We start from the raw sequence: 20039 nt of genomic DNA, 5'->3' as shown, positions 1-20039 counted from the left end.
AGCTACCAGAGTTTTTTGATACTGTCAGGTTGTAGTGGGTTGCTAAATTTGTTGCTATTAATGTTTAAAAACAGTTTCCTTTCTTTGTTTCTTTCTCCCCGTTCCTAAAGGATTGTTTCTAATTACCCTTAACGTTAACTTCAATAATGTAAACATAGTTATATAAATAGTGTACAATGGGTGCATATTTGAAAGAATTCTGTTTGAAAGTCCCTCCCTTGTTCGGTGTTTTACATATGTTATGGTTGGCTGTACAGTTGGTATCATTGACTGGTTTTTTGGTTGTGGCTTTTTTTTTTAAGTTGTTTGCGAATTGTTAATAAGTCCCCGCACATTTAGTTTTCCTTCTCGGCTGTTTTTTTCATCTTTTAATATTTTATCAATCCGGATATTTTATTGACCTTAACGTTTTATGTTAGTGGGTTTGTTTTGTAACGTTGTGGTGGATGTTAATATTTTTTACAATTATAAATTTTTTCCATAAATTTCATCCATCGAGTGTTATGTTGATAGTTAGAGCGGGCGAAACACTTTATTTTATATACCAATGTCATCTCTCTATATGTAGAGGTTGAAAGAGGCGTGTTGTGTAAGCTTTTTTTCACTATTTTTTGGTTAGATTGTTAACTCTGATGAAGTGTTTTTTGTTCTCTATATGACTTAGTGTCCTGATGAAGCCTGTATCCATGGGCGAAAGCTAGATATTACAATAAATTGCCACTTTGCTTTGAGCTTCAACATCTTCTATTGCTCCCTTTACGGCGATCCATCGAAGTTGGGGTGATCCCAATAATTAACAGTTTGTTTGTGTGTTACCAGTAGCCCCGTTACTGTCCTTCGCTTCTTATATATATATATATATATATATATATATATATATATATATATATATATATATATATATATATATATATATATATATATATATCCATATATATATATATATATATATATATATATATATATATATATATATATATGGGGATAGACTTTGGTATTCGTGAAAAGTTTCGTTTTTAGGAGATTCTTAATACGAGTCTAAGGAGCGTTTGGTCCGCAAATTGAGCGAAGAGAGGAACGAACTAACACAACTGTTTGAGAATTTGTCTTCGTAATCGGAGACATGGTGAGCGGAGTGGTAACCGTTTAGAAATGCCAATAACAAAATACCAAATGCGTTTTTGTCTTTGACATATAATTTTATACATGGATGAAAAAATGTAGTCAGTAACTGCCGCAGATATCGCTGTTTAGCAATGGATTTGCACGAGCTTAAATTTTGATTACAAATTGAAATCTTCATTTTAAAGTTTTTTGCTCTATCTTTTCTTACAGCAACGGATAGTCAATTAAAAAACCAAGAACACAGTGAAACCGTATCTCAACAGACTTTTTCCAGCCTATAATATGAATAAAAATGTAAAACAAAAAAAAGCGCTAATTTGATATTTTCAATGGATACATATACCTGATTAATGCAAGATTGTCTTACAACAAAAAAGCAACAAAAGTTTCGTCTTTTTTCAGACTCATCAGCGTTGTGCAGACATTATCATAAAAAAGTAAAACAACGGACTTTTTTGATTTTTTTTTAATTTTTCGACTTTTTAAAAAAGTATAGAATCAGATATGAATGTAGTCCAACATTTTCTACGTTCATAATTCATTTTTTCAGTCATCATAATAAATTGATTATTGATCGGGTCAAAATTAATTACCAGAATCTGCAATTATATCGTAATAGTTGTATAATTCATCCTTATGCAATTTGATCCAGTCGAGCCGAGGAAGACTATCTTTGAGAATTTTCGATATTTTTTCGTGAAACGTTGGATCAAAACTTTGAGGCATCTTCCAGTCCTCGATCTACAAGAAAGATCATAAAAAACAAGCAATAAATTTGAAAAAAAAAGTTTTTACCTGGTCAAAATTTTTTTTGTCTGGGAATCTATCTACCATATTCAATATAACGTCATACATTTCCTTACCATACCTACGGCAGAATTCGAACCATTAATTTGCATATGTAGTACAGTACCCAAATTCGGACCCACCAGAATCATTTAAAAAGATATGTAGGGATCGATATTTGGTTTGATTGGGACTACCTTTTTATGCTAAAGAACCAATGAAACACGAGCTCTGTAAATTAAGTTACGTTAAGTTTGTTAAAGTTATATCGTAGAGTTCAGATAAATTGCAATGATAGTTTCAGTGGTGGGAAAGTAGTTTATACAACTACTTCTGAGATGGATTCTGTCATGAGCATTGCACATGGAGGTTTAACCCCCGGCCGGTCGGGGCAGAATACTTTATAATGTTTCTATTGTGTGGATTTAGTATGCAACGTGTTTAGTCGAAGGCCGAATGAACCCGTATTGTCTCAGGCGGAAACGTCGTTTTTTGTTATCGCTCAAAGTCCTTAGCAATCTGAGAACAATTGTTGGTTATAGTTTCTTTTACGTGTTTGTCTGTGACCAAAAGAAAAATCCTTGGCATATGCTAGAAAATGGGCGAATGACCAAAGCAATCTAGCCCGGTTGAAAGCAACTTGTATTCTCTCTCTCTCTCTCTCTCTCTCTCTCTCTCTCTCTCTCTCTGTCTCTCTCTCTCGCTCTCTCTCTCTTATATTCTAAAATGAAGTAAATAAAAACTTATATAGAAATAGGAATATGATGAAATAGTTACTGGGTCGTCGCGACCCTGAGGTTAATTTAAAGCGGACTGTAATTTTTTAAGCAGAGCCCGCAAGACGTGGACATGAGGGTAGAGACGGCACTAACCTCTTGTCGCTGCTGTCTCGCTGGACTGGGTCCCCAATAGCAGCTCCTCTTCGATCTTGAGGATCACGGTCTCGGTACGGTGGAGGTGGTTCACACGCACACGCAACGCGTAGGGAGACAATAGTTTTTTCTTTTGGGGGTTCAACACTATCGGCGTGCTATCGATGCCAAGTTCGAACGCGAAAAACGTTAAGCACGTTCTTCGTCGCACGTGCGCGCGCTCTCCCTCTCTTTTAGCTCTACATTTTCCGCATGGCGGCGACACCTTACGGGCCACTAAATTTTTAAACTTTCGCGGTTCTTGCCCGGGTGTTCGCTTTGCGGATTTAACAGTTACATTGTAATAAATATTGCTTAAAAAGAATCTGCTATTTACACTACAACTTTTTTTTGTATAATCCGAGTACACAAATGAACTATAGTGCTTTAATTTTAGCTCACTATCCCGTCATTTCACAGAATTTAGGCAGTTGTCCTTAGACAGATCCAAGATAATAAGATTTGAATATCTTTGATCATACTTATTTGGAACTGATATTTTATTACGCAACCCTCCAAAAAATGTATAGATCATTGAGTAACTTGTTTTAGATCCATTTCCATTGAAAAAAGAAACAAAAATTCTGTTCAAACTTATTTGAAAACAAAGAGCGTCACTGATTTATAAATATTTGGTAGTCAATAATTTTACGTACTATATTACTGTATTTTTATGTTAGTATTGGGATATAAAAACAAAGCACAATCAGTTATGGCAAGTAATAATGACATAACATGTGAGGAGACCAGGACCATCAAGATGAAATTTTAAATTAATTATGTTTCTAAAGTATATATAAAAATTAACTAAAAAAACTCTTTTAGTAATTTTAGCAACTTGGAATGGAATAAAAAGCTCTTTTATATCAACACCATCCGAATGTGAAGATATGAAATATAATAAGCCACACATTGTTCAAAAACCGTAATTCAAAAGAAATATTTTATTAAAATTTATAAAATGTATTTACTGAATATTAGGGTACGCTTTGTTGGATATCTGACACCAGATGATTTATTTAAATACCTTAGATACAAAAAACAAGTATTTTAATATTGTATAACATTGCCAATTACATGTTGCCCAGAAAAATAGATTTTGTTTTTTTTTTTCGACTTTCATAATTTAGAAGTGCATTTAGGTCTGTGGCTTATTGATATTCAACGTGTCATGTTCCAGGTAATTTCTTTTTTCTTCAACAGCGATTTTACATTTCGATGATGAAGTTTTACTTTATTATTTTTAAATTTAATTGTAAATAAAAAATAAAAATTTACATTGAAATTAAATAAATGACCAATTATACTAGAATTCTGTCATTGAAATGGGGTCGGCGCAAAACTTTTGCCTTGGTTAATAAGTACAAGAGGAGAACAAAAAAGTGAATCGTTGGGCTCTATTGCACCATGTAAAAGCATATCCTGCAGTAAATTATACAGAATATTTTTGTTTTTTGCGGAGACAGGATATGGACGCATGGACGTATGGACTTTGTATTCCTTAAGGCGAACGATATGGGGGGTAGTACTTGTGGTGAGTTGGAAATAGAATGTCGAAAATAAATCCAAAAATTTTCTGAAAATGTAGAAACTTCTTTAGAATTTTGACTTTGATCAATTAGGGCAACACAAAGTTTATTTTCTATTTTAATTGTAATATTTTTTTAACCAGAATAGTCAAGGTGCTAGAATCAAATAAAGAATAAAAGGCAAATATTCGTTATATTCGGTTTTTGATGGTCCTGCGTGTTTCCTTGATCCTGATGTCCCTAATAAGAATTTCCAGGGGAGTCCTTGCGCAGCATGGACTTTGCCTTCATGATGTGCATTTTAGAAACATTGAATGTACCTATACGGTTTGTTTTGCTACCATATTTTATTTGTATAGCTACTCCAACGTCAACTTTTGGTCCTTTAAGTTCACTATCTAGTTAAGTGGTAATATAACAATCGAATTAATTTTTTTAAGAATTTGGAAATTTATATGGTTAAGTGAGTGTTGCTCAGGCGATTTATCGTAAATTCCACTTTATCGAAATCTTCTGTGATGGAGTGTCTCGAAAAATCCTGGTCGAAGTGATGTAGAAATAGATGTGGATATTAATATTAATAATCCTATGACCTAGTGAGAGCGACATTTGAATATAAAAAAATTGTAATAGTTTCTAATGTAGTTATAAATTCTGACAACATAGCTTTAAAAGCTCCTTCGGAGGGGTTTGTCTTCGAAAATTCAATAGTCGAATTATATATCGACGAAAACGGATTTCAATTAGAATTTTTTTTCTCGAATTCCATTGTCGAATTACATATCGACGGAAACGGATTTCAATTAGAAAATCTTTTTGAGGTCGAAAAGATGCAGAAGAAAAGCAGGCTAGTTAGACGGAAGTTCTTTATTTGAAGCAGTGAAGCAAGATTTTCAGATTAACTGTCTTAAAAAGAGATAACTTTCCGGGTTCTGCTATGATTTTGGAATCCATTGTGAGAGTTATTACTTACCCATTTATCCATGAAACGCTTGTTTCCAAACTTTGAAATCGACTATCGTAGAAACTTAATATAAATCGAACATTAAAAAAAACTAGTACAATAACCTGGAAGCGCTGCAAGGCTAACAATAATAAAAGGGTTCTAGTTTAGTTAGGCGAGCAAATTGTTAATGTTTAATATGGTTTTTTATTGCCTCCCTTTTCATATTTTAAGTAATTATTTATTTTTAAAGCATAAGGGAATTTTGAATTGTAATTTGAATATTTCCAAAACACTGGAAGTTTTGCATGCATTTTTGTGATGTGAAAAAGGAAAGAACGTGTTAAATGTTTTTGTGCATTACATTTAGGCTATAGCTTTTGAGTTGTAACCTCAACAAATATATTTTTATAATTAAATTACTAACAGTAAATTAAGTTAAATAAACTTTTCTTGGATGTCAAATTTTATTCAATTACAACGGCTGATTAAATAAAATTTTTGTGCCCACCAAAAGACTCCGGAGATACGGCGTTATCTGACGTCAAAATATTAGTTGTATCATTAAATCCCACAAATACCATAGCTCGAAATTTGTATTTTTAATGGGTCAAAAGAAAATGGATACTGTATGATTTGAGAAGCACTGTACATTATTTCTAAATAGCTAGGTATATTTCTGACTTACACTTTAACAAGCACTTCAATGTTCTGCTTAATGAACTGTAGCGTCAGTTGGAGGTCATGTGGCGAACTAAATATAAGATCAATGTAAATTTCGACGCCATGATTAATAGCTTTTAATACCGATGAATTATTCAGTGTCCAGTTCAGCAAACTAGAAAGCAAAATCATTGTATTATATATAAAAGATAAAGTTGGCTATTGCCCCAGGTGGACAAAGTGTCACTTTAATACGACAGATCCATTGAACCCTGACGTGAGTGTGTTTGAGGGTTTCCGATACTTATGTCACGGCTTTGAGAGCAATCGGGTGTTTTCAGTATGTCCAATTCTCAAAAAACACCTTCTATAGCTCGATCATGAGTCTTAAAGGTAAAAACTGCCCTGAATGGGGCTTTTTAAATAGAATCTAGGGCCATAGAGAGTTTTCTTTTTAGTATTTTTTAATGGTTTGTAGATATAAAACACATAAGAGCATTTTTACGTAAAAAAAACATTTATAACAAAAATGTAGTTACCAATTAATATTAACGTGTGTGTTCAATATTAGATGCGCATTCCTAACACCTGCTTGCTATATCTATTTTCTTATAATTGTTATACATAACACAGAAAAAAAAAACGAAATGTCACTATAGTTTGACAGCTAAAGCGTATTAGCAAAATGCACACCGTTTTTTTATCAGTTATTCAATTACAGATGTAGACTTTGTCTTTGAGTTACGCATATACACAACGTGTTCAAAAATAAACATAACTGAGCAAGAATGGAAGTCTAAACATTTTCAAAATAATTCTGTATCTAAAAATTCAGAAATGGGATTGGATAATATATTGATTCGCTAAACTTTTTTATGTTTAAAAGTACCAAGACAAATATAAAAAAAGTATATGGCCAGCAGTCATTTTTTTTAATGATATGTAAAACAATAACAATTTTCTGAGAACTCATAATACTTGAAGTTTTTTAATTTTTTTAGAAACTGAGTTTTAAAAATCAAGATAGCAACAGCATTTTCTTTTGGCTGATATAGTTAATTAATTCGCTACAGGAAAACCCGCACAACGGTAGCTGTCGGTTAATGTTTGGTGTGGTACTTTCGGCACATATATTAAGAGACTGCTTTTGGTAGATCAAAAATTAACTGAAGATCAATATTTGCACCTCTTAAAACAGAATATAGCACAATATGTTTAAAATATCCCCTAAATATATCACAAAACACAAATAACAGGAGAGGAAGTTGGTGCGCCTCCTTACAATATCTTCTGGGTCAAAAATTTATTTCTAAATATAGAATATCAATAACTATTACTTAACTAGTCAACAGCCTGGACCTACCAATTATAGATTTGCGGGGCACATATTAAACCCGAATCTTTTTACTATGTCTGGTTGTTAGCGAGGGTTCAAGATGGCGACCGATTTAACAGCTGTCAAGTGATTTATTCTCAGTTTGGTTTGGCAATTCACCATGAATAGACTTGCCTGAACAACGCTTGCAAATAGTGCAATTTCATTTCGAAAATAATGGTTCTGTGCGGAATACGTATCGCGCACTACGTCCGTTTTATCGTCGACAAAATCGTCCATCAGAGCAGTTAATTCAATTAACCATGGAACGTTTTCGCTCAAAGTTTACTCTTATTGATAACTCGCATCCCCAGGGACGCCGTACGGTGCGTACAGAAGAAGCTATTGCTGCTGTAGAGCGTAGCATTGAGGAAGACTCGAATGAGTCCATCCGCCATCGAGCACAGGAAGAGTTTGCGTAAGGATCTTGGTTTACGTGCTTGCAAAATTCAACTCGTGCAAGAATTGAAGCCAAACGATCATCAAGTGAGGCGTAGATTCGTCAAATGGGCCCAAAATGAGATTGCCGTTATTCCTGATTTTCATAAGCGAATTTTGTTTAGCGATGAAGCGCACTTCTGGTTGAATGGCTACGTCAACAAACAAAACTGTCGCATTTGGAGTGAGATCTTGTGATTTAACACCGCTAGACTACTTTCTGTGGGGCTATGTAAAGTCATTGGTCTATGCGGATAAGCCACAAACGCTCGACCATTTGGAAGACAACATTCGCCGTGTTATTGCCGATATACGGCCACAAATGTTGGAAAAAGTCATCGAAAATTGGTCGTCCAGATTGGTCTACATCCGCGTCAGCCGTCATATGTCATATGCCAGAAATCATATTTAAAATGCAATGCCACAAGATTATCTTTCGGATAAATAAAATTCATGTCAATCGAATAATCCATCGTCATTTTATTGCAACTTAAAGTTCTAAACATCGAAAAAAAAAACCCTTATTAATTTCAAGTACCTATTAAATGGCATGTTACCTTATCCCAGTATATGCAGAAAATATAAAAAAAACTTGCAACTTGCATACTTTTAAAATATTGGTATAATTATTTCTATTATTATTATCTGTACATCTTCTAGGCATACTTCATATATATTAGACTATGTCCATGTCTCGCCATTTCTGAGATATTTTGAATTGTATGCATGACTGGAAACCTTTATATACTTATATAGTTGAGTTAAAGCAGATGTACTGTAGTGGTGTGTGTTAATGATTTTAAAATATATAAATAATAAAAAAATCATTTTTTAATTTTTTTTATTTTTTGTTGAACACAATTATCAAACGACAATGAATACCAATTGCCAATTGTGATAATACTCAGTAATACTTTTTTCTGCCGTGTTTCTCCAAAATCTTCTTGGCCAATTTATAGCCGTTTAACATTTTGTAGAATGGAAATGGAAGTAATATGTTTGGGATTTCGCAGTGCGTTCTTAAGGATTTGGATTTGCTGGTACGATATGTTACATTTGCCGATTATTTGCTACTGGTTTATGGTACTGATAGCGGGAGGAAGCTCGAACGCGGTACATGGAAATTTGGGGATTACATGCATGATTATTAAGTAACGAATTAAAAAAATAATATAGAAAAGAAGAAATACATACATTTGAAAAAAAAATCGTTTATTGAACCATAAAAATCAATAATGCAGAATCTTTATTGGGTCCAAAAGATCGATTAATGTAAATATCTATTCAAAGTTCAAAAATCAAATTCAACGCGTGTGTGTGCTAGAAACATTCATATTTAGAGTTCTATTACTACAGTGTAATATTTATAAAGCCAATATTCGATCTAATGAGGGTAATCCAGTTTTCCGATTTTTTTTAGTTTAATGAATAACGAGCACATATAAAAAAATGCATCTAAGTATGGGAAATTGGCCAGTATCTTGAAATTACTGTTTATTTGATTAACTTTAAAAGTAGTACTCAAATATAAAAAAGCGAGCATATCTTTGCACTACATGTGCTTTTGTGTTTTTTCTTGTTCCTTTTGGTTTGCACCATTTACTAAAAAGTTCATGCTGCTTTCGATACTTGCGTCGCTACTTCTTTGGCAGTAAAATAAGAGCAACTGAACTGAACTGAACTGAGAACTGAAATTTCACAACGTTCATCGATTTCCATTGAATTTTCACAGAAAGACATTTTTCATTTTTATATAATGTAATACTCCTGCATCCGTTGTTGATGAATTGAACTTGCTGACTTGTCGCCGTTCATCCTGTTGGCTTCGTCAGTAAGTTCAATTCATCTTTAACCGACGAAGGAGGAATCCAGAAGATTTGTAAGTAGTAAAATTGGTATTTTTCTTTCAGTCTGGCTATGATTGACCTCATGGTCATTTTGAAGTAAACAAGGTTTTTAAAATTTGTTAATCTCATTGACTAACTATTTTTTAGAAGGTTTAAATGGGACGAGCGCTGGTGAATCAGATATGTTTTTTATATAGCGTCTGACATTGAATAAGTATTCTTTATAATTCAATTAGATTAATTGGAGATTTGAATTTATTTTATTCTTTCTGGGTCAACTTGCATACCCTTTTCAGAAAACATGTGACCCATAAATTTACTTTTAGGTTGGCAAAATTGGTGCTTTTCTTTATTAACTTTCGCGTTTACTAGATAAACCGTAAGATAATGCTTTAAATCTACCACCAACGTTGTTTACCTAATTTTATATGGTGATTTACTTCTGCATAATCAAAAACCGTAAGGATTTTTTGTCTTATTTTTAAGCTATTTTTCCAAGGTTTACTCAAATTTTGGTTTTCTACCGATTTAAAAATTTAAATCGGAGAGCCGACAAGATGATTGTGATGAAATGTATTGAAATGTTCAATCTGGCATTAAAATTGTAAAATAAATGTTCCTGTTGCTGTGCCAGTAGTAAGGACTTCTCTGCAAGTGTAAAAGCTTCGACTCGATTACCAAGTTTTTTATTTCAACTAATAGAACAATTTTGTACAAGGTGAGGTTATATTACGGTTCGTCCGGTGCAAATGAGTTGTCCACTTGAAGTCAAGTTGGCCCCGCATACTAGAAGTACTGCCGGATGGCCGCAATAGGATCGATGACGAAATGAAGACATTAATCTCGTAAATTTGATCATAAAATCTCGCATCTGTTATGAAAAGAAACTCTGAAGTCATAAATAAGGTTCAGTTTTATTTCGGCATCCTGGAGCATCAGTCTAAGCCTACACATATGTGGTTCAAAAGAAAATAGAGATGAAAATTTGCTTCAAACTGTTGCTGACCTTGTTCTCAGCCTTTTAAAAGTTTAATGTTCCGCAGCGAATATTGACACATTTCGTGTTGGCAAGATTGATCAGGTGAAGCCTGGTACAGTTTTGGTTAAGTATCAAGTCATCATACAAATTGAGTATGTGCTGCCAGAAAACGGCTAAAAGGTACGAGGCGGGGCAATGTTTCGGAAATACGAAGTGGTCTCCTAGAGGTTAAATTTATTTTATCGATAACACTGGGAAGAAAATAATAGGCCAGTCCAAGGAAGATTTAAAAACTAATAGTCACGAGCACCTTGTGGTATAGCACTAGACTGAAACCTTATTGTATTTTTTTTTTCATTTAATTAATTCAATCACCACCTTATTTAATGCGATTTCCGAGAAGGGAGTTGTACCAAGTGACTGGCTAAGGTCAACATTTGTTACACTTCCTAAGAAGAGCGAGGCAATGAAGTGCGAGGACTACAGATCCATCAGCTTAATATGCCATATCCTAAAAATATTTTTGCGAATAATTGGCCGCAGAATCTATAAGAAGCTGGAAGAAAACATCGGCGATACCCAGCTTGACTTTAGAAAAGGCGTCGGAGGTAGAGAAGCACTGTTCGCCGTACAAGTATTGATTTAAAGATGTCGTGATGTTAACTGCAATGTGAACGCTTGTGCCATTGACTTTAAAAAGGCGTTTGATAGAGTTCAGCATGAAAAAATGCTTGCAATACTCAAAAAAACAAAAATAGACGACAAGGACAGTCAAATAATTTTAAACCTGTATTGGAAACAAAAGGCAACAGTGATAAGTAGAAACTAATTTACAGATGACATCAAAATCAAGAAAAGTGCGTCAGGGTTGCATTTTGTCCCCCCTACTCTTCAATCTGTATTCGGAAGTAATATTCAACAAGGTTTTAGAAAACGCAGGGATGGGGATAGTCGTAAATGGCAGAAATATCAACAACACTAGATATGCTGACGACACGATGATATTGACAAACAATGACCAACAGGGAAACGAAATACATGATTATAACTAAACCAGCTTCACCACAGGGCAACGGCATGCTTGTCAGCGGAATGCCGATAGAAAAAGGCAAGCTGACCTACCTGGGCAATAGCATTAATGACGGTTGAGATCCATCAGTGGAAATGAATATAAGAATAGAGATCGCAAGAGTAACGTTCGGATGAAGAAAGCCTTGTGTAGTTACGAGGAACATCGACTTTCGAGCCAGAATGAATAAAGAACCAGAAATAAGTGTGGCTATTAAAACGCGTCAGCTAGAATGTTTTAGACACTATATGCGACACCCCGAAAAGTATGGACTGCTACATATAATCATGGAAGGAAAGATATACAGCAGAAGAGGCCTCGGACGAAGAAAAACATCCTGGTTAAAAAACTTAGTCCATGGTATGGTGGAATTGTTCCGAGCAGCGGTAGACAAGACACGAATTTTAACATGATAGTCAACAATCGTCAAAGGTTACGGCACTACAAGAAGAAGAATAAATATTTAATGGGAGTAATGAAATAGGCTATGCGTTCTTTTTGTTTATTTTTTTATCAGAATGTCGATGTGAGATTTTTTTGAAAGTAGCGTATCCAGTATATTCGTAATGAAAAGCTCTAGGCAGATGGTTTCAGTACAGCGGAATCACTTAATAATTTTTTCATCGACAGTGTTCCTGAAGTGCACATCTTATATCTTAGAGCGCTGTTTATTCCATCTACCAACGTGTTACATCGCACCGCCAAATGTACCATATTCCCAAGCACAATACTGCCACGTTTCAGAGATCTTTCACTTATAACGCTAATAAAGTTTATAATGATGTCCCTGCTACTGTTAAAGCCTGTCCATCTTCTAAGTCGTTTATAAATAAGTTTAAAGATGTTTTGTTAATGAGGAGAGAATAGGTTCCTTCATTAAGTGTGTAAATGATATATCGAGTTCCTTTGTTTTTAATGATGAGATCCTTCCTTTATAAACATCTAACGGAATAACACTTATATCAGCGCCATCGTCCAGTTGTACATTGTATGTATGTCTCGTGCTGTTCAAAAGCGTCGATATTCAGTTAAAAAGTGATCAAAGTTTTCATCTTCCCTTTGGCTGCCTTTATAAAAAAATATACCTTTCAAAACATTAATTTGACCAATTACATATGGCCGAATTTATAGCGTTCCATTTGGATTTCACTGGTGGAACCCTTGGAAACTAAATAATCTAGGAATGCTGTCCGCTAAAATTTCCATTCACTTGCTGGGAACCCTCCCTCATTTTTTATTTACTTCAGGCTAATTCCTGTTAAACTTGAGTTTTAACTTGTTGCAAGCAATATAGTACATGCCTGACTAAATAAAATCAAGTCAAATTTATTTCCATAGACTTGATTTGAGGTATCATATAATGTCAAAAATATCAATATGTGAAGTGAAGTAAGCAAATAATGAAAAACTTTCATCGGCAAAACAACCGGACATTGGCAACTACGAGGGGGTACCCAAAAAAAACCGAAATCATGTTTTATAAACTATATATTGCTTTGAAAATCACAGAACGACCTTATCCCCTTCAAAATACTGCCCATCTTTGGCTATAGCCGACAGCTCATCGCTCGTTTTTTTCTTGACCTCTTCAAGGTTGTCAAATCGCTGTCCTTTCATGTCCCTTTTCATACGTGGAAATAAGAAGAAGTCACACGGAGCGAGATCAGGCGAGTAAGGTGCATGGGGCAGAGGAACCATGCCATTTTTAGCCAAAAACTGCTTAACAGAAATGGCAGTGTGTGCAGGTGCATTATCGTGGTGAAAGAACCAGTCCCCTGTCCGCCACAAATCGGGTCTTTTTTGTCGAATACTGTTGCGCAATCTTCTTAAAACTTCCAGATAAAAAGCTTGATTAACGGTCTCACCTGGTGGAACGAACTCTGCATGAACTACGCCGTTGATGTCGAAAAAGCAAATCAGCATCGTTTTGATGTTTGATTTGATCTGACGACATTTTTTTGGACGGGGAGACAGTGACGTCTTCCATTGGCTGGACTGTCGCTTCGTTTCTGGATCGTAACCATAGCACCATGAGTCGTCACCAGTAATGATCTTTGAAAGAAAATCTGGATCTGTTTTAAGCTGTTGATTCCAAGCAGGACATGTTTCAACACGATGTGCTTTTTGCATGTCAGTGAGAACACGAGGAACAAACTTGGCAGCAACTCTTTTCATTCCCAAATCTTCGGCTGAACCGTGCTCCAAGACAACCCACCAATCTTTGATAATTGTGCAATTGTCTGTCGACGGTCTGTGAGCACAAACTCTCGAATCTTTTCAATATTTCCGTCGATTCGAGCAGTTGATGGACGTCCAGAACGAGGTCAGTCATCAATTGACTCGTCGCCATTTTTCAAGCGAACAAACCACTGGTACACTTGAGTTTTTCCCATCGCATCGTCTTTATAAGCTGTTTTTAACATTGAAACAGTTTCAGCAGCACTTTTAGCGAGCAGAAAACAAAATTTCACAGCTGCACTTTGTTCTTTTAAACTTGCCATCGAAAAAAACCAAATAACAAACAAACAGCGTTAACAAAAAATGGCTCTGCAAGTGAACAAAACAAGTTAAATTTAAAACGAAGGTGGCCTTGAACTCGCAATAAGTTGTACTATCCACAACCTAGTACACCTATACAAGGCTCTGCGCGCGGCAATTCAATTCCGGTTTTTTATGGGTACCCCCTCGTATAGACAATTTAGGCCTGGGATAATTTTTATCAAAATGCAAATTAGGAGTTGAGGTGGCTTATAGCTACTAGGATCAGATTTAACAATTAACACACAGTTATAAGTAAGTAGACCAGAAAGAGTTACTATTTCCATATTACGAAATAGTTGACGACAACAGGAAAACCTAGGTTTAGATAACATTGTTCTTCTTAATATTTCTCCGCGACATGATGCCTTTCCTCAACATAGTGTGCTATAATTTAGGCACGAATCAACATATTAACAAAAATAAAAACGTAACAAATCTAGAGAACCCAAATTTCTTAATCTTCATATTACGTAGCAATAGATGCAAAGTTTTGGCATAATATGATCTTGGTTCAGAACTGGTGTTACCATGTTTATTTAAGCTTTACTGATTCACATCTATCAGTAAAATTTATGGAAAAGCACATAAATAATGATAAAGTCGAATGAACGTTGCAAATAAAAAAATTCACAAGCAGTTCTCCGGTCTTGATGTATATTGAGAGTAATATGTTTGTAGAGTGAAAGAATTGTCTGATCTGTCGAATGTTTTCTGCGAAATCCGAACTGAATATTTGAAAAAAAAAATATTTACATGGATGTAAATGCCTGTAAAAGGTTTTTTCAAAGATATTAGAAAATACTGACAGCCATGTGGTCTATAGTTTGAAACTCACCTAATTCCACCCGTGTTATGAAGCAGAAAAATTATTGCGTTTTTTAAGCAAGACTTTAAAGTACCAATGGAGAAAGAATAATTTACAAGATATGCTAATGGCACATTAATAAATTCAACCGCATGCGAGTACATCACACTATCACAACCGGAATTACTCTTCTATAAATAATTACCATAGACTAGACTGGAAGGGCATGAACATTGCCCAACAAAGTGTATGTTTATATTTTGTTAATTTTGGGTTATTGCGAAAGTTTCTGCGCAATAATCTTTTTTAAATATTTTTCCAATGTTTTTGTTTACTTCTGTGAGGAAGTATAATCCCAAATATATCACAAAAGGTCAGGTAGAGGTAGATTAGACCAGAAAAAAATTCTCTAGAAAGTTACGAGAAATCAATATATAAATATATTCGGTGTTCTATTTGAAATTAGAAAGTAATTACTTGTCTCGCATTATACTGAATATATAACATTATAAAATTTGAAAAAATAAGTCCAAACAACTTTTGTCTTTAAGTTTTTTTGACATTGTTCTGGTTTTGAGACTACCATGCCTGCCGTGCATCTAAGAGACATTTGTATACAACATGCCGTCATAATAAAGCCTTAAGTTAACCTAAATATGTCCCAGCAAGGGAACGTGGAGTATTAGGAAAAGGACGGTTCCAGAAATTTAACAAAAAATTGTTAAGTAAATCGGCCCAGCAAAAATGTTGGAAATGATTTTAATGTTTCTGTTGATATCTCGTAAAAGGTTTAGAGTATATTAATATTAATAACCTACTTGGAGTAGTTAAAAAGGCTTTTACTGTGCTCTCGTAGTACGAGTGAAGCGATTGAGATTTGCCATGTCATGAGATAGTCAATTAAGCGCCAAAACTCAAACTCAATGAAATCGGATTCTCAATATTTACTAAAAGAATTGGGATTTTGGCAAGAACTTCGACTTTGCGGGTTATTAATTTATTTTATTAATTTTTTAAGATGGAAAACTATATTTAAGAGCAGAAAAAATTATTACTTTTTAAGAATACCTTTGGAAGACACTAAATTACCCCATAGCTGTAATTAATATGTTTTGACATGCTTAGTCGTCTTAGAATAATTAGTATTACCATTTGTTTTCTTCTTTTCACAGAAAAAAATCATTTCTAATTTTCAAATTACCATAAAAACAAATCTGTTATTTGTGTGACCATGTCGTTTTTTGATGCTTCTCAAAGTATCTTGATTACCTACTGTTTTTGTTAATTTAAGTTTCTTAGATATGAATTGTATTAAAAATGTCTTATTGAAAGTCATCGTAATCCAGTGTCTGGATGATATCGACACGTTAGGAACGAAGAAAAATCCCGATTATTTCAATACATATTTTACTATTTAAATAATAAAAATAAAATTGGTTAGTCGTCAACAATTTATTAGTTTCTGTTAGTTGACTAAACGTACTTGTTAACGAAAAAATTTGTGATCATAAATTAATTGAAAATGGGCAAGGCTACCAAAACTTAATATTGTCAGCTACTGGGTAATTTTGTGAGATTTCGAAGGTATTGTAAAAAAGTAATGATAAACAACAAAATTCTGCTGCGATTCTAAAAATGATTTGAAAATCTAAACAATAAATTAATTAGTTAATAATAAATAACCTAATTAAATTAATGTGTTAACCCATAAAGTGGAAATTGTTTCCAAAACAAAGCTCTTTTAGCGTTAAGTTCCTTTAAGAATATCTAAAGTTAGGATGAAGATTATGTCAGAGAACGCCACCTGGCAGCAAGATCAGCTATCGCAATCGCGTCATACATAGCATAGGAAGAGTCCTTTTTTACTACTCCAAGTTCGTTAAAATGGCTAAAGCGTTTTTTGAGATTTGGACATTTATTTCTGAAAAGGTTCAAACACCCCCTACCACTTTCCCTTAGCAGATACTACAGATACACGAGTCACTTTAACTACGTTTAATATGACAATTACGCTGGTGCTCCCAGAAATTCGAAGATAATTATCATTATTTTCGCTTGGACGTTTTACTTAATAATACCCGATATATTTTGAAGTTAATCCATAACAAACAAATAAAATAACAAATGCAACTGAATGTGGTAAATTTGGACAAAAAGATGCAAACTAACGCTTCTCTAAATTTCTTTCTTAAACGCAAATTTCGTTTTTGTTGGGCGTTCACCGGACGCGTGGTCGGTTCGGAATCTCTTTTCAAGGGATGGGTCGATTAGTCGTAAGTTTATAGAATTATATTATAATTGTTACTTACAGTTGAACACTGTCGGAATCTTGGGTGCAGGTGAGTATACTTATAATGTACTTTTGCTCTTCGTCGTCCTCGCTTTTTACATACTGTTCCACAAAGAACTTAAAATAAGAATCATTTGCTGCGTAACGCACGCAATTACACAGTACTCCGTACTTAACATGCGAGTTTATGCTAAAATTGTCGAAACAACATCTATTGAAAAAACATTTAACCACAAAGAAAATTGATTTTCTTCTTTTTTGTTATTAGGCATTTGAAGGAGACTTTTTTACTCAGATGTACGATTACTTTGACAATAATATCATTCCGACTGCGCAATGTGTATTTAGAAAACACCTTGGAACTTCTGAGGCACTTACAAATATTGCACAATATTAACTTGCTTTTAAAACTGCGACCAAACATATGGCGTATTGATGAAGTATAATAAATATCATGTTATCTCTAATATTAATAATGAGTGTTTTTTTTTCGATGTATAGAACTTTAAGTTGGCATTTCTGTTCAAGATGGCGATCGATTTAACAGCTGTCAAGTTCAATTCATCATGAATAGACTCACGCCTGAACAACGCTTGCAAATAGTGCCATTTTATTTCGAAAATGATGTTTCTGTGCAGAATACGTATCGCGCAGTACGTCCATTTTATCGTCGACAAAATCGTCCATCAGAGGAGTTAATTCGATTAACCATGGAACGTTTTCGCATCACGTTTACTCTTATTGATAATTCGCATCCCCAGAGACGCCGTACGGTGCGTACAGAAGAAGCTATTGCTGCTGTAGAGCGTAGCATTGAGGAACACCCGAATGAGTCCATCCGCCATCGAGCACAGGAATTGGATCTGTGTCTATCCACTTTATGGAAGATTTTGCGAAAGGATATTGGTTTACGTGCTTACAAAATCCAACTCGTGCAAGAATTGAAGCCAAACGAATTGAATAACCATGATGTCCAGGAGATGTGGTTTCAACAAGACGGCGCAACATGTCACACAACTCGTGCCACAATCGATTTATTGAAAGACACGTTTGGTGACCGCCTAATTTCACGTTTTAGATCTGTGATTTAACACCGCTAGACTACTTTCTGTGGGCCCATGTAAAGTCATTGGTCTATGCGGATAAGCCACAAACGCTTGACCATTTGGAAGACAACATTCGCCGTGTTATTGCCGATATACGGCCACAAATTTTGGAAAAAGTCATCGAAAATTGGACGTCCAGATTGGACTAGATCCGCGCCAGCCGTGCCGATCATATACCAGAAATCATGTTTAAAACGTATTGCCACAAGATTATCTTTCGGATAAATAAAATTCATATCAATCGAATATTCCATCGATCTTTTATTGCAACTTAAAGTTCTATACATCGAAAAAAAACACCCCTTATTATCATCTCACGCACGGAGCTCAGAAAAGAAGGTATGAAAATGTAATTCTCTACGATCGTCCAACTAACATAGCTTAGACATGAGTTTTGAACACTTTGTATCCGTGGTCTACTCGCTTCATCCAGACAAATACTGCGAAAAAAATGAAAATAAGAAAGAACAGGCAGGCGACTTATTTTAGACGTTCCTTAAACCGAGGATGAGTATTTAACATCACTTCGATTTTCCTAGTTATAGGTACAGATTTGAATTGAGTAATTTTCATGTTAAACCTATTGATTAGTCCTTTTTAATACTTTCCTCCTTTTACATTTTTTTTTAAGTCTCGAGTATTAATTCGTAATTACGCGAGAAATCTTTCAAATTTCTATACTCATATGTACGCTCACTTTGTCAGTAACAGCATACCCACATACTTTTGCGATTTTGAAAACATTTTAGAACTTCTGTAACACTTTAAAATGTTATCGACGATATTAGAGCATGTGAGAAAAATATGGTCAGAGTTTTCTTTTGAATCTTCTTCTATTTTTTATGTTTAATACGCATACATTCCACTCTGCCCTCCTCTTTTCGTTATGAAGAAACTAACATAATTAATAACGAATATTCTGATGGGTGTTTTACAAATTCTAAGCATATTCTAGCAGCCGCAACCTCAAATGGAACACGACGAAATTACGCTTAATGGCTTTTCTTAAGGGAATATTGAATATCTTCCGACATGCCAATTCAGCGTAAATGAGTTTAGTCTGAGTAAGAAGAATATTCCCACAGAATGTTATGCATGAATGCATTGCGTTTATCATTTATTTTTTGCATTTATTCATTAATAATTTTTTTTGTTTACGATAATATCAACTCACGTTTTTCCATGTTTGTAATCTTCGAATAATGGGCGAGCATCCTCTAGGCAACTTGGGTAACCCAATCGGCAAGCCCATTCGCTTACCGTTGATTGTTTCATGGCAAAATATTGGTTGTCGTCTGGCACTGGTGCATTTATTGGTATCGTCGTGTATACTTTTTCAAGCAGACATACCAAATATACCTACAAGCAGACAAATGGAATAGGCATAAGTGACATTCCTGTAGAAAATATTTGAGTTGCACCTTTTTTATTTAAAAATCAAGAACAACTTAAGCAATACCCGACATTTAAAAAGGGTTCAATATAATTATTTATATAATTCCATTGTGTTTTTAGGGGCACTAATTACGGTAATATCTAATAATAATAATAATAATAATTATTATTATTATTATTATTATTATTATTATTATTATTATTATTATGCCTATGATTAAGATGCCTTAAACTGGG

General features: G+C 34.3%; 1 protein-coding gene across 5 annotated transcripts in view; it reads right to left on the bottom strand.

Annotated features, from left to right (window-relative positions):
• The window catches only part of LOC132707094 (aminopeptidase N-like), a 35374-nt gene that overhangs the window by 13002 nt on the left and 2333 nt on the right, over positions 1-20039 (bottom strand). For 4 of the 5 annotated variants that reach the window (XM_060678766.1, XM_060678767.1, XM_060678770.1 and 1 more), the window contains 5 exons: positions 19582-19766; positions 17321-17491; positions 5983-6132; positions 1921-1993; positions 1719-1866 (listed from right to left, as the gene is read on the bottom strand). In XM_060678766.1, coding sequence (XP_060534749.1) covers positions 1719-1866; positions 1921-1993; positions 5983-6132; positions 17321-17491; positions 19582-19766 — 727 coding nt within the window. Of the gene's footprint in view, positions 1-1620; positions 1867-1920; positions 1994-5982; positions 6133-17320; positions 17492-19581; positions 19767-20039 lie in introns of those variants that run through there. The other variant, XM_060678769.1, reaches the window with a different exon arrangement.

This window comes from Cylas formicarius, unplaced genomic scaffold, assembly GCF_029955315.1.
Source record: "Cylas formicarius isolate icCylForm1 unplaced genomic scaffold, icCylForm1.1 PGA_scaffold_9__14_contigs__length_23061073, whole genome shotgun sequence".
In the NCBI taxonomy this organism is placed as follows: domain Eukaryota; kingdom Metazoa; phylum Arthropoda; class Insecta; order Coleoptera; family Brentidae; genus Cylas; species Cylas formicarius.
The sequence above is the reverse complement of the archived record's forward strand: the minus strand, read 5'-3'. Positions and strand labels throughout refer to the sequence as shown.